Below are 14,378 nucleotides of genomic sequence, written 5' to 3'. Positions count from 1 at the left end.
GACACGATGAAATCCCAACGTCCTCAAACGAGTGCTTGTGAATTTGTTAACTTTTCATGTCATATCAAAACTAGAAAAGTTAATAAGAATAAATAAACAAGTGTATCGACCCACTGCAGACAAAAGTGTCTCTTCATGAGGACAACAGGTCTAAATGAAGCAGAATAAGATGCAACAAACCTAAAATCTAATGTCCCCATATGAGGACGCTGGGACTCAGGAGGTTAACATCTACTTTGCTTTTTAAATTGAAAATGCAATAAACTTTTATTTCTCGGAGTATTACACAGACTGTTCATCAATCAAATGTTCAATCATTCTAATCACCAGCTGCAAAATAAAGGCGACGTTTGTGAAATTTAGTGTTTCCCATAATCCCATAATTCTCTTAAATTCTAATCACGCCAAAGAGACGTCACTTTGAGGAAGATGGACTTTAAATTAACTGGTCACATGACCCACTGAATCATTCCCAGTGACAGGAAAATGGGAAAAAAGTGTTTCCATTGCACTTTTGCGATAAACTTTTATATCTTTTATACGTCTTTTTACTGCGATATTGAGGTTTTGTGCATTTCTGGGGGGAACGGAACCACAGATTCCAATAGATTCAGAAATAACTGTTTGTACTGATGCTAAATGAGGCTCTGCCTGATGTGCAGAGTTGAACTCACTTCAGTAGAAGACGATGACCAAGACGGAGCCATGTTTTCTACATTGCCGCCCACATTGACTGATGTTCCGGTTCCTCCTTAAATCTCCACGTTGGGCAAACGTGCTCAGAAAGAATGGATTTATTCCAGTGTTTACGTGGTTATTAGGAGATCAGGTTGCAGAACCGCTCTCAGTCTGATTTAGATTCCTTCTGACTCAGTTCGCCTACAGTCGACGAGCTCAGTTCATAAGTAACTTTTCACCTTTCTACAAAAACATTCACGTCAGAGCGAGTCGATCCCACGCAGCAGAACTTCCAAACGCTTCCATTAACTCTCCCTTCTCCTGTTGACAGTGGACATGTTGAATTTGAATTCCACTCGCAGGAAACAAATGAGTGACAGGTGAGCTAATAAATACCCCGAAAAAGACACCTCGAAGTCACAGCACAGCCAAAAAGTGACCGGCAACACATCATAAATTTATCGCCGCGTAATAACGAGGGGGCGAAACCTCCAACACCGGCCTCCTCCGCCTGAACGGAGCTGCACTCATTTCCCTCGTCTGATGACTTGAGTGCAGCTCAGAAGACACAGTATCGGATGCTTGGCGGGTTTTTAATTAAAAGTGTCAGATTCTCTGGGAATCAGGCACAAACTTAAACACGGGAAAAACTCCAGAGACTCTCCAGATACCGATGTGGGCGCTCGTCCACGGACTGATCCAGTGATTCGACTTGATTAATTTTTAAAGAAGAAACGAGTCGACATGTGGGACTGTTTTGTGAGGCGGATAATGTGCAGAGCGTCTGAGTGAGTGAGCGAGCGCCCGGGCTGCAGAACGCTTACGACAGACCTAATTACACAGGAGGGACGGCTGAGAATTAGCGGGCGGCTCTGACAGTTGAAAATAAATAGGGCAGTTAATGAACATCCTCAAAAATGGGGAGGGAGGAGGGGAGGGAGGGGGGGGTGAGTTTCCTCGCTCTCTCTCGCCGGCTCTCTCCCATGTGGCGAGCTGCTCTAATGGTTTTAGCCGACACCCGAGTAAGTGAATTTCAGAGGAGAACAGAGAGGCGAATTAGAAGTCACTTCCTCTTTCCTGGAGTCTGGGGCCGACATGACTGATTTCAGCCAATAACAGGACCCCAGAGGGAGGGGGGGGGGGGGGGGGGGGGGGGGGGGGGGGGGGGGGCAGGGCCGTATTTACAGCCGACGGGGGGACGGAGGTTAGAGCGAGGTGGTGGGACAGGCAACACACATATTTAACGTCTAAATAAACAACAAAACAATAGCACTTATGTGTAATTTAGCATAAATGAGAAATAAATATGAATTGGGGATCAGGCATAACATTATGACCACCTTCCTAATATTGTGTAGTTCTCCCTTGTGTCTCCAAAACAGTTGTGACTCATCAGAGAATGGACATGGGCCTTCTGGGGGGGGGGGGCGGCTTTAGGTGCTATGAGTTGAGGGGAGGGGTGGCTATTGGCTATAAGGACTTCACAATACTTGAATGCATTATTGTGATGTATGAAAATATTCTACATCAGGGCCCTTCAACGTTTTTAGGCCACGGACCCCAAACTGATGGAGAGATTAAGTAGGGACCCCCTACCTACTATATGTGTTCTATATTAAACCCTATAGCTTAGTGCTATTTATAAATATACATTATTATTATCATTTTGCATTTAATATTAAACTACTGAAATACTACACTGGTTCAAATATTCATTTTCTTTTATCTCAAACATGTGCAACAGTAGAGTGTCTGAGGAGGAAAATTAAGATATGTGTATATATATATATATATATATATATATATATACACATAAAAATGTCTAATCAACCAAATATTTTGGTTGCAGTACCTCTGTGGACCCTTTAGGGGTTCACTAGAAATTTTAAGTGCAGCTTAGGTGACATCAGTGATAATTAATTGGACAAATTGAGTCAAAAAACAATATTAATCCAAATGATCCTTTTCCAAATCATTGCACTCGTTCAGAACAAGTGGTGGTTGAGGTGTGGAAGACCCAAAACATGACGTTTTCTTTTTCTTTTAAAATCGATATTAAGACATTCATTGTATCAGGGGAAAAAATACTGCGATATATTTCCATATCAATATTTTTTCCCACCCCTATTTCAGGGGAGGGTCCTCTATGGATCATCCCACAGACACTTGATCAGTTTAGGATCTAGTGGATTTGGAGGCAAGATCAACACCTTGTGCTGCTCTTCATGTTTTTTTCCCAAAAGTTTCCAATCAGAACACTGAATTGTCCCACGAAGGTTAATAATAACTAGTAATAACTTCTTCTGTCAGTGGTCATAATGTTGTGGCTGATTCTGCCACTCAATAATTAGTACCAGGTATCATTTATTTTCAGAGACTAGGACCAGATACAGACCTGCACATCTGACATCTTCCAGTCCAACACTGGAAATGAAAATCGCTTTTCTGGAGAGTTTCCATCGTTTCTTTTCTTGAAACGGTGCAAAGAACAAACCACGTTACAGCTACATCCCATCTCCTCCTGTTTCTCTCTCTCTCTCTCTCCTGATGCAGGTTAACTCGCTGATATGTTGCTTTTATTACAACCAGACATTAACGGTAAATCTTAACAACAGGTGACAACATTTTCTAAAACCAACCACAGCCGACAGACATTTAACTCAAAATTTAAGGCACTAAGGTCTCACTTCATTCCCAGTGTTCAGTTACTTTTAAAACAGTCTTTTTTTTTTTTCCAGAGCAGAAAAGCCTCCAAAGGAGCGTCTCGTTTGACGCACATCACACCTCGGAGCATTGTGGCCGCGCCGCTGTTTGCACTCGAACCGTCCACATTTGGAGAAAATTAAAACAAATGAAAACCAACACTTCATTTCTGATGTTATTGCTGGTAATGAAGCACTGCTGCGATGCTTTCTGAGTCCCCCCCACTTCCTCCCCTCTCGTTGCACACCTCTCCGGCCTCTCCTGAGACTCTCCCTTAACAAAATACAGACGGGACGGCACATACTGTATTACAGCTCATACATCAAGCGGCAGCGGGGCTCTGAGCGGACGGACGAGGGTTTAAACTGAACTGTAACGCAAGAGCGGCTCGATATTTAGCATCGTTGTTGCGCTGAAGCAAACTGGTTGTTCTTATGTGCGCCGGGGGACTCGTAGTTTGTCTTAACACCCCATTTGTTTCTCTAAGGGAGCGGTGCAACCATAGGGAACCTTAAGCCGACTAATAATAAGAGCATTTCTTGAATCCAAAGCCGCTGCTACTGAGGACGTGATGTCACAGACCAGAGTAGGAAAGTTAAACTGCACAGAATAAACTCCACTCACACAGAAAGTAGCTGCTGTTAATGACAGGAATCCTCAAAATACATCATTCCAATCATTTCAGTTCAATTCATGCAAAAACTAAAAAGGCATTCAAACAGCTAAATAACAAATAATACTAATAATGATGTAATTTCATATGTTTTTATTCCTTGTCTGAAGTTTCCTTACGTGGAATCACGTTCCGCTTCAACCTGCCTCAATTGGTTCAGTGTCAGTTTATGATTTCCTCCATTTCCCAGAATGCATTTCCCCCAGGGATTGGGTGTAGCCATGTCTGCTTTCATGTTTGCTTCCTGCTCTTTGATTTTGTCCAACTGACACCAAAGCTGACAAAGTCCCTGAAAACGCTCTGAGCTGCCAAACTAAACGCAGCCAAACCTTCCTTCTGCACGTCTCTTGGTCGTATTCTCTCTAAAACAGCATGAAAAGGTAAAAATTAAACTTGGACTGTGGTAGCTGAAAGTTAAAAATTTGGCCTAAAGGAACTTTTATTGTTTAAATTCTTGCAGCTTTAACTCCACATACTAACCATAAATACAACGCACACATTAACAACACATTTCTCTCATATCATTGACACTGATACGCCAGTTATGAGCTGCAGATTTAACAATTTTAGGTTAAATCCACTTTGAAAAGTATCTATAGGGACATATACCTCTTAAAGATTTTCATAGTAGCCAGTAAATAAGCAATAACTAATTGTTGGCTACAGAGAAAAGGCTTTTTATGGAGAAAATGATCTTTACAGTGCGGCTCCAAAAGGAGAAAGGAGATGAACACTGGGAAAAATGGGATTTTTATGTGCCACGCAATGAGGGCACTGTTTTATGTAATGCACCTGTACGTTTTTAGCCCTCATGTGCTTTGTGTACGTTCAAAAATAAAAAATAAAGTATAAAAAAAAAAAAAGTATCTGCCTTAAAAATTAAGTTAACTCCAGATTGATTAATTAGAAGTATTAATGTCTAACTCCTCAAAAACAGGTGAATTATATTTGGTCAGAATCCTCAGTAAATCTGACCCCAGATTAGTAGGTGACCACATCCCTCAGCTTCCTCCTCAAAAGCTTTCAAGGTTCTCATTTATTCCACGAGCCCACACAGACTGATCTGCTTTGGCTAAAAATATCAGTGTCCAGTCCACTTCAAGCAAAGAGGCGTTTCTCTCTGTGCAGAAGTGAATTAAGATGCAGCTGAGAAGAGTAAAGTAAAGAGTGACCCAACTTCTGCATATTTCAACTCTGCAGCAGAAAACTTTACAATAGTGAAAAAGGAAATAATAGAAAATATTATCTAGTGACCTACAGGCAACATTTGAACACATTAAGATTGAGACTAAACGTATTTTTTCACTTTAACAGTCAAATAGATTTGAGATTATTATTATACTTTTGTGAAACTGAGCATTTTATGACTGCACATAGACAGTTAAACGGACGAGTTCGCTACAGACGAGTCTATTCAAAGAACTTTGCAGAAATGTGCATCTGAATCTGAAAACTAGCTGTATCAGTGATATAGTTGCGTGGATCAATCTTTATAGACTTGCCATCAACTAATATGTTCTCAGTAAATAATAAATAAATAAATATTTCTGCTGTTTCAGTAAAGTTATGATGAGTTTACAAGGACTGAGCTGGATACTAACTTTTATTACCTTTGTTATTGTCAAAACTCCAGCCATGAGTGAGTTTAACATAATGTTTTACACTTTACATCACTGATGCCAAAATGAGCCTCATTAACAATGAGAAACAATACTTTCTGTAATGGGATGCTAGTTGCAGGTATCCTGCAGGTATCCCTCTGTTTATATAAAGAAAAATCTAATTAACATGAAAACGAAGAGAATGACAGAATAAGAAATAGTCTAATATTTTACCCTGAGTCCAATGCCAGTTGCAGTTTTTGCAGATTTATAAAAACACATAGTAAATCCACGGACAAATAAATCTATTCACAGGATTCTCCTCAATTTGTTTGTGTGTGTGTGTGAATGAGTACACCGACACCCTGGATTAATTACGTTAAACACGTATTTGGGGAAGCGGACATGCAGCTCTACAAACAACAACCCTGCCCCGTACTTAAGTTTACTATAAGATACACTCCAACACATCTCAAAGCTTTGTAAATTTAAATATTAGGCACCTAGATGACCTCCAGTCATTTCACTACAGAGACAAACACCGACAGCTTGAGTTAAACATCATCACAACCGCGTTTCAGAAACAAGGATTCATTACAAACAAAGCGGAATTAACGTGTTCTCCTTTCGCCACCGCACGTACCTTGTTTTCCGGACAAACTCCAGCGCAGAGAGTCCTTTTCGGGGAGTTTAACTTCTGAATGAACCTTAAGATAAGTTTGAAGTTAGCTCTCACGGGGAGCGCCATCTTGGATTATGGCGTCGTGCTACGGCGGCTGTGAAAGGACATAAGAGTTGTTCAGCGATTTAATAACAACAAGCAGGCTGCCGTAGTTTAAAGGTTTGGTTGAGAAATGAGAAGGACATCATGCTAGTATCATTATTATCAATAATAAGAATAAATTATGGTACAATTTATTCTTAAGACCACGTACTAAACATTTATAGGAGCATACTGACTGAAAATAAAGCCTAAATAACTAAACCTAGACTAGTATTTGAAAACGATGTAGAGGAACATTTGTGTTTTCTGGTTTTTGACATTTAAGCTTTAAGAAAATTCAATTTGAGGATTTGATTTCTGAATAAAAAATCTCTCAAATAATCATAGCAAACGGGAATAAAAATGAAAATAATAAAATTCGAATCCTAAACCCATCATTATAATGAGATCTATTTTTTCCGTTGATAAATAAATGCATGCGTGATATATAAAAGAGATAATGCTATTAGTACATATAGGATTTTCATGTATTATCATACAGAAATATTTCAATACAATTTTAAAACATAGTTCACTGTTATTTATGTGCTTTTGTGTTATATATATTTACAGTAGTCATTCATTTAAAAACGTAATGTTCTGACATGTGATTTTATTATTAATTTATTTGCCTTTAAGTCAGAAGAAGCCGTCTGGATCTAGCTTAATGAGTGATAATACTACCACTCACACAACAAACGAGTAGACAAATCTGTTACACTCTGTATCACTGATTTGAGGAACAAAAACAATCTGGTCTTGCTTTTACACATGTTGAGTCTTTTCACAATAAAACACGAGTCGATATAATATGTTCTCAACAAAGCGCAGCACATTAACACTTATAAAACAGGGTCAAGATCTTGCTAAAATCGTACGAGTGTGCAGTTATCTTCTATGTCTTCGAGCTGAGAGGACCGGAGGACCTCCATGTCTCTCTGCTGAGCTGTGCACCAGCTGCCCGCGCTGCTCTATATGCATGTCAGCCTATAGACCAGGAAGATATGCAATTACACACTCTCCCACCGCCACATGTACAGTATGCTATAGAAATGTGTCTGACATGTGCGGTTCAGTGTCTGAGGTTTCCATGTTAATTGGGCGGTGTTGTGTCTGGCTGCTTCCTCCTTAACAACTGAACTTTTCCCAGGGAGCAGCTGCAGAACTCCTCAGTCCAATACCTCCCCTCATTACAAAGTGCCGATGCACATACTATAAGTGATTATGCTGCACGGTGGGTAAGGTTACAATATGTTTGCAGGGCACGCTGGCTTCTTCTCGCAAGTCCCTGAGATTTTTTTTTTTTTTTTGTTTCTCACACATCTGCTGCTGATTTTTCTTCCCTCCTCCACATTTTGCATCTGGTTGCATTTGCAGCACACAAAAATACAGGCTATCATTCCATATTCATTATTATTTCCTGGGGCGATGAGCTCTTTGGTGCATCTGATTTTCGAGACCTGAGCCGGTACGTTCTCTCACGCCTGGGACGATGGGAGATCGGGTTTGGTGGAGCAAAGAGCGAGTGGTGGGATGGGTTTGTGCGTCGTTTATGTGTGTGTGAGAGAGAGAGTGTGTGTTTATATGCAGAAACCTTCAGCTCCTGTTTCCTGACCACCCAGTAGAGGTCGGTCCTCCTGTGCTTCGTCTCCTCTCTTCCTTCTCTCCTGCACAGCTTTCCTTTCTTTTTTTTTTTTCACTCTCTCATTGAAAACTGCAAAGTTCTGCTTTTTGTTTCACAGTCTCATAAATAAATTATCTGGGTAATACAATACATTTCCCAGATCAAACAGCAGAGACAAACTGACAGAGATTACTAATAATAAAGCATTAAATCCAGTTCAGTGTTTCTGTGTGGGGCCGTGGCTGGATCCTCCTCCTCTGGGCCACACCGGGGCCAAAATGATCTGTTTGCTGTTGATTGTTTGGGAAACACATGTGGGCACCAAAGCTGGATGAAGGAGAATGGACATGGCCTCAGAATCTGACTAACAAACGAAAGAATCTCTGCACATGTGTGTGTCCGTCTGTTCATTCTTCAGTCTTGGAAGGCGAATTGGTGAGAAGCCAAGTCAGTGCAGAGTTTAGTAGCGATCGATACTGAAGTATCGATACTTCCGATACCAGGTCTTCATGCTCTAAAATCGGCAACACAACAAACGTTGTGAAACACCTCAGGTTAAACCACAGAACACGAGGTATTTATGATGAAGAGGACAGAAGAGGAAAAGGTCTCATTTTATAGTAGATCTTAATTATACAATCATTTATTTTAATGGTTTTGTGTTTTTCCTTCTTTAGTGTTTGAAACACATGTTTTGTGTGATTGTGTCTCTGTTTGGGTTTCCTGTTGTTGTATTATCTCGGCTATAGAGTAAATGAGGCCACTACCTCAATACACTTCAGAGTTCAAAATAAATCAATAAATTACTCTGATGTCTTGTATTTTTCATGAAGCTACTTTTGTTTCAGGTTTACCAGACACATTAGTATCGGATCGGTATCGAACATCATTAGAGTTTAGTTGTGATCATCATCGTATCATTTGGGTTAAAGTTGTTTCCCGTTGTTTCAGTATATCTCTGTACGGTAAAGTTACTGCATAAATTACAGAAGGTTGTGTCTCATGCGTTTGCATATTTTAGACTCTATTTTCTCAGGAGAGTCTACATGTGTCCTTAGCCCTGAACATTTCGTCTGTCGTTTAACAAGAAAAGCTGAAAATGTGTTGCCATGATGTGTGAAATGTGCCTGAAGTGGAGTAGGATTTATATGCAGTTTAATTATAATGCACGGCTTGATTAATCTTTTGTTTGTTGGAACCGAGTGGGTGGTGAAGAAGCTTCAAGCTGCAGCTCCTGGCTGCTTTTAGAAATGCAAAATAAAAGACATTCGTACAAACTTTGTTAGTCATTTATGAGAAAGTTTTTTTAAAATTACTACTCGATGCATCACTGTAGAATCTTACCATTTGCTCTTATTTGAATCTAAAACCCTTCAACCAAATTCTACATCCTCACTGAATCATTATATATTTTAGATTTTTAAAGAAAGAAAATGAAACGTACAGACTGCAGCTTTTGGAAATGTGTGATGCTTCTGTTCAGTTTCAGCATTAAGGCAAAAGAAGAATTTGAAATACTTAACACTGGTTCTGTACGATATATGATAATATATAATAAATAAAAATCCACATCACTTACACATTTGTATTCATCTCTACTGCTTTGACCTATTTAGTTATTGTTGAGTGTTTTTTCTAAAATATACTATATTCTCTTATCTGTGCCTTACTGTATTTTTTATATACTATTTTATTTTATAATGTTTTGTCTATTCTGTCTTTATTTGCTCTTTCACGAACCACATAAGAGAAGACTTTAAACTCTCGTCGTACTGCGTGCAACGACTGCAAAGGCCTTCAGCCTTATTTTTCCCTCACAGTTCTGTTCGTGAACTTGTATTTAAGTCATTAACCCTGAAGCGTGCGCAGGAATTTTGGCTGCAAGGTTAAAGAAATTGGCCAAAACACAACGGAGAAGAGAACTGAAATCACACCTAATAACAGCAGCATGAGACGAACTATGCTTTAAACAAGAAATAGGAAAAACACATTTCCTTTAATATGAATTTAATGAATTCATTAAATAAAAGCCACTATATGTTCAGCATCTGTCACCAAATGGTCTAATTTGTTTCATCTAATAACAATAAAAATACTATTAAGAGCAGCAGCTAAACCAAGTTGAATCTGCAACATCTTTAACATAGAGTAAAACCGAATGCATTAATGCAACATCACGCAGCTTTTTACTTCTTTTTTTTTTAATGTTTTTTATTAAAGTGTTAAAAACTGTCCGTCACTCAGCTTGAAGCAGAGAAGAAGAAACAGAAACTCAGCAGTCTGATCTCCAGAGAGGAACGAGAGGCCGTCCGGGTGATGAGTGAAGACTTTTTGCTTTCATCGCGCGTCCTCTCGCTCTGTTTCGCCATCGGGGTGATTCATTCGTTTTTCTTTGCACCTCCTGCTCCTCTTCCACCTCAGCTCCACATCTCAACTCCTTCCTTCGTCTCCTTCTGGGTAACTGTCACCGCTGTCTTCTCCCGGCCTTAATCTCCGATCATTCTCCTTCTCCTCATCCTCTCTCGGTATTGGATGATTGTGATTGTTAATGGTGACTGTTGTTGTTAGTTGTTTATTATTATTGTCATTTAAATTAATTTACATTTAGTTTAGTTAAATGAAAGAATGTGAATCTATGAATCTTATTGTTATTGCTTTATTTTATGTCTGTTTTACTGTTTTTTATTTTATGTGTGGACCCCAGGAAGATTAGCTTCCTTAGCACAATTCTCTCAACTCCCTAAATCTTAGGTCTTCAACAGGAGGTCCGACCCCTACAGGGGTCCACAGAGGCCATGCAGGGGGGTCGCAAAAACTTTGGTTGATTAGACAGTTTTTTATATATATATATATGTATTTTTTTTAATTTCCTCCCACAAATTTAAATTTCTTAACATGAATTCAACATATTTTAGTAAATGGATAAGGGATGGCTTAATACCTACTTAATCTCTCCATCAGTTTGGGTTCCTTGGCCAGAAAAACGTTGAAGAACCCTGAACTAAATCTTCCATTTATACTTGCATGCTTATGCCACACAGTTATCTTAACCTCCTCAGACCCTGCGTCCTCATATGGAAACATGAAGTTTTAGGTTTTATTGCAGCTTATTCTGCTTCATTTAAACCCATTGTCCTCATTAGTGGACAATTTAGTCTGCCACCTAGTGGTAGCAAAGGTTAAAATGTATTTATTTATGCTTATTAACAGTTCTAGTCAGATATGACTCACAGATTTAACAAATTTTATCAATAGCAACAAGCTACAATGAAGATAAATAGAAAGTACTCATTTGAGGACGTTGGGACTTCACTGTTTTGTCTTTGCTCAGCTATTAAAATAAACACCTTTATATTTTATCACGCTTCTTTACTTGGAAGTGTTAGACTGGGCTTCCAACATGTAGTCGCATGTCCCATCACCTCTTACCTACTGCTTTTGGCTAGTCTAGTTAGCCGGCGTCTTCTTGTTGGTTGCTAGCTGGTAGCTGACTACTAGCCTAGCCTGCTGGACAGGTTTTCAGCTTCTTTATAATATAAATAATGAAATAATCCCAGTGTCTACATGAGGATGAGGACATCATTTCAAAAACTACTACTTCCTGTTCAAAGACGATGCTTAGTTTTCATACGTCTTAGGTCCCACTGATCCCAAACACCTCGGTGAAATTAAAAATGTGTAGCAAATAAAAGCTCTTGTCTCAGGAGGTTAACACATCACTGAAGCACATAGCGACTCTCTGCAGCAGCCGCCCAGAGCCGAGGAGAGACGTTCGGCAGGAAAGTCCGGCCGGTGCCGACCGATCCTCCACCTGTCATAATACAGCCAGGCAAGGCATGATGGGAGGGTGGAGGGCTGCTGAACTCAGGATCCCCATGTTGAAAGACGGGATCTCCCCTCTGACATCTCAGGCGTTCTGAGTCTGCAGGACGTCCACCACCCAAGTGGACGGGCGGATGGATGGACAACTAGCGGGATGACGGACGCCAGAAACAGAAGACGTGTCAGCCGAGTGGACGGGCTGACAAACAAAAGAACACGATGGATGGACGGTTAACGAGTTTAACACTGCAGAGGTTGCATTTGCTGCTGGAGAAAAAGGGTGAAAAATATGAAAGTGTAACAGAAAGACGTGAGTCAGAGAATGTGTCCGTGATTGAAATGTGGGGCTGACCGCACACAGCCTGCAGCGGCGCCCGCTGCTCTCAGAGTGGGAAGCCTCGGCAGGAATAATAAACATCCAGGACCCAGTGTTTTGTGTAAAGCAATGTTTGCTTCCCCGAGGAGGATCTGGATTTCATTACTGATATACGTGCATGTGAGAAAGAGCATTTTTCATTCCTTCTCTATTTGAAACCATCAGCAAACGTCCACTAGGGTGATATAGCAAAATGTTAGATAAGCTGGTGTTTGACCCTTAGAAGGAAAAAAGTGCCATCGAGGACCAAGTCATACAAATAACGTACAAGATTAAATAAATAAATGAGGTTGTCACTAGTTTTAACACTGATCCTTCCAAACTGCACCTGTCTACAAACTAGAACTGGTTATTTAACATTTCTATGCTCTAATAATCACAAAGAATTATTTAATTTAAAATCTGGATCAGCTGCAAGGATCAGTCTGGAGTCTAATAAGAATTACAAGATGCAACTCTGCTCATGAATTTATCTATTTATTTATTTATTTATCATTAGTTTATTGAACTGGAACAATGCACATTAATCAACATCGATGCGTTAGTCATCAGTGTAAATGCACCAGACTTAGCACAGATGCTAATTTTCAGTCTCAAAGCAGCTTCACAACACGGACAGAGAAGACTTTAAAACAACAGACAGTTACAGAACCAGACAGAGACAGACGACGTCGACACAAACCGAAAAGGAAAAGAAAAGAGAAGCGAGAGAAACTTTCCATTAACTACATTTTAAAAAGAACCTGTGCAGAAAGAGAGCAGCTTTTAGAAACTTGTGTTTTTCTTAAATTGGTTCAGATTCAACCAGTTTTGAATGTGATGGTGTTTGTGTGCAGGAACATGGAAGAAGGAAGAAGAATTCTGTGGCGTCATCGTTCTACGGCCATGAACAGTCTCGGGTGAGTTGTTTGATTATTCTTTGGACAAAACAAGTCATTAAAAGACATAAACTTGGGCTCTGGTATTTAAATAATTCTATAACTTTATAAACTTTTTTATTTCACACCTACATTGACATGATGTACGTTTTTTATCACGTCAGACAAAGAAACGTTTAAACGTGCGAAATAGAGGGATTTCTTCTTTGTGACCTGTTTTTGTCATTTTTACAGACTCTTTTGCACAATAATCTGCTATTTTGCAAGGCCCATGTTGCACTAATTACCTCCACATTCACTGAGCCTAGTAATTATATTCCTTTCTTTTTGCATTTTTTAAATTCCCTGCCCACACTGTACATACTGACTGTCAGATTCTTGTATATTTTGTACATATAGTTCAGATTTAATATGGTCTGTTATTGTTTTTTTGTATATATTTCGTACCTAATTCTGCGCCGCTGTGACAAGGTCATTTCCCAGAAATAAGCGTTGTCTTACGTCTTAAAGCTTTTAATAGGGGCCTGGTTTCCCACAAATAACAGACAACGTATTAGCCAGGTACAGTAAATATACAATAACAGATCTAATATGATCAGTACGTTAAATAGACTTTGGTTGGAGTTACATTTTTAGTCTTTACTTGAAGACTCATTAAAAATTATAATTATTTATCATTTATTATTTATAAATAACAATAAGGTAAAGAGCGATAAATCAGACAGAATCGTTTTTAAACTTCTAGACTTTATAAATCTATCTTCCTCTCTCAGCGCATTCATTCAAACCTGTAGATCAGTTCATTTTGCACGTCGACTATTTCTCCATCATGTTTTATTACAAATGCAGATAATAATCTCACCTGCAGCCGGTGGCCACAGGTGAAACCAGCTCAGGGTCCAGACCTGGGGCAGAATAAAAGCCGTGAGTGTGACCATTAGTGTGAGGAACAGATTTTAGCTCCAGTTTATTGTGAACCTACTTTAGTTTACTCCAGTTTTCAGTTTTAGTTTGCATCTGATTTGTGTTCCACTCGTAGGTTTTAGTTCTTTCGTTGTAAGAAGACTTGCTTTAAGTTTCTTTTTTTTTTGTATTTTGTTAATAAGTTCTTTTAAAGTTTGGCATCAGTTCCCTTCTCCATCTTTTGCGCGGTTGTTTTCATTTTTTTATTATTATTTATTTATTTCAGTCAGTAGCACAATACCAATACACACACAAATACAAAAGAGAAAAAAATACAAATATACACTGAGCGAAAAG

At 39.3% G+C, this 14,378-nt stretch overlaps 1 protein-coding gene across 1 annotated transcript in view; it reads right to left on the bottom strand.

The window, feature by feature from the left end:
- wars2 (tryptophanyl tRNA synthetase 2, mitochondrial) overlaps positions 1-6,423 on the bottom strand; it is a 31,767-nt gene extending 25,344 nt beyond the window's left edge. The window contains exon 1 of the mRNA XM_047601071.1: positions 6,299-6,423. Within this exon, the coding sequence (XP_047457027.1) occupies positions 6,299-6,403 (105 nt within the window). The 5' untranslated portion in view covers positions 6,404-6,423. The remainder of the gene's footprint in view (positions 1-6,298) is intronic.
- Positions 6,424-14,378: the final 7,955 nt, after the last annotated feature.

Source organism: Mugil cephalus, chromosome 12, assembly GCF_022458985.1.
Source record: "Mugil cephalus isolate CIBA_MC_2020 chromosome 12, CIBA_Mcephalus_1.1, whole genome shotgun sequence".
NCBI lineage: Eukaryota > Metazoa > Chordata > Actinopteri > Mugiliformes > Mugilidae > Mugil > Mugil cephalus.
The sequence above is the reverse complement of the archived record's forward strand: the minus strand, read 5'-3'. Positions and strand labels throughout refer to the sequence as shown.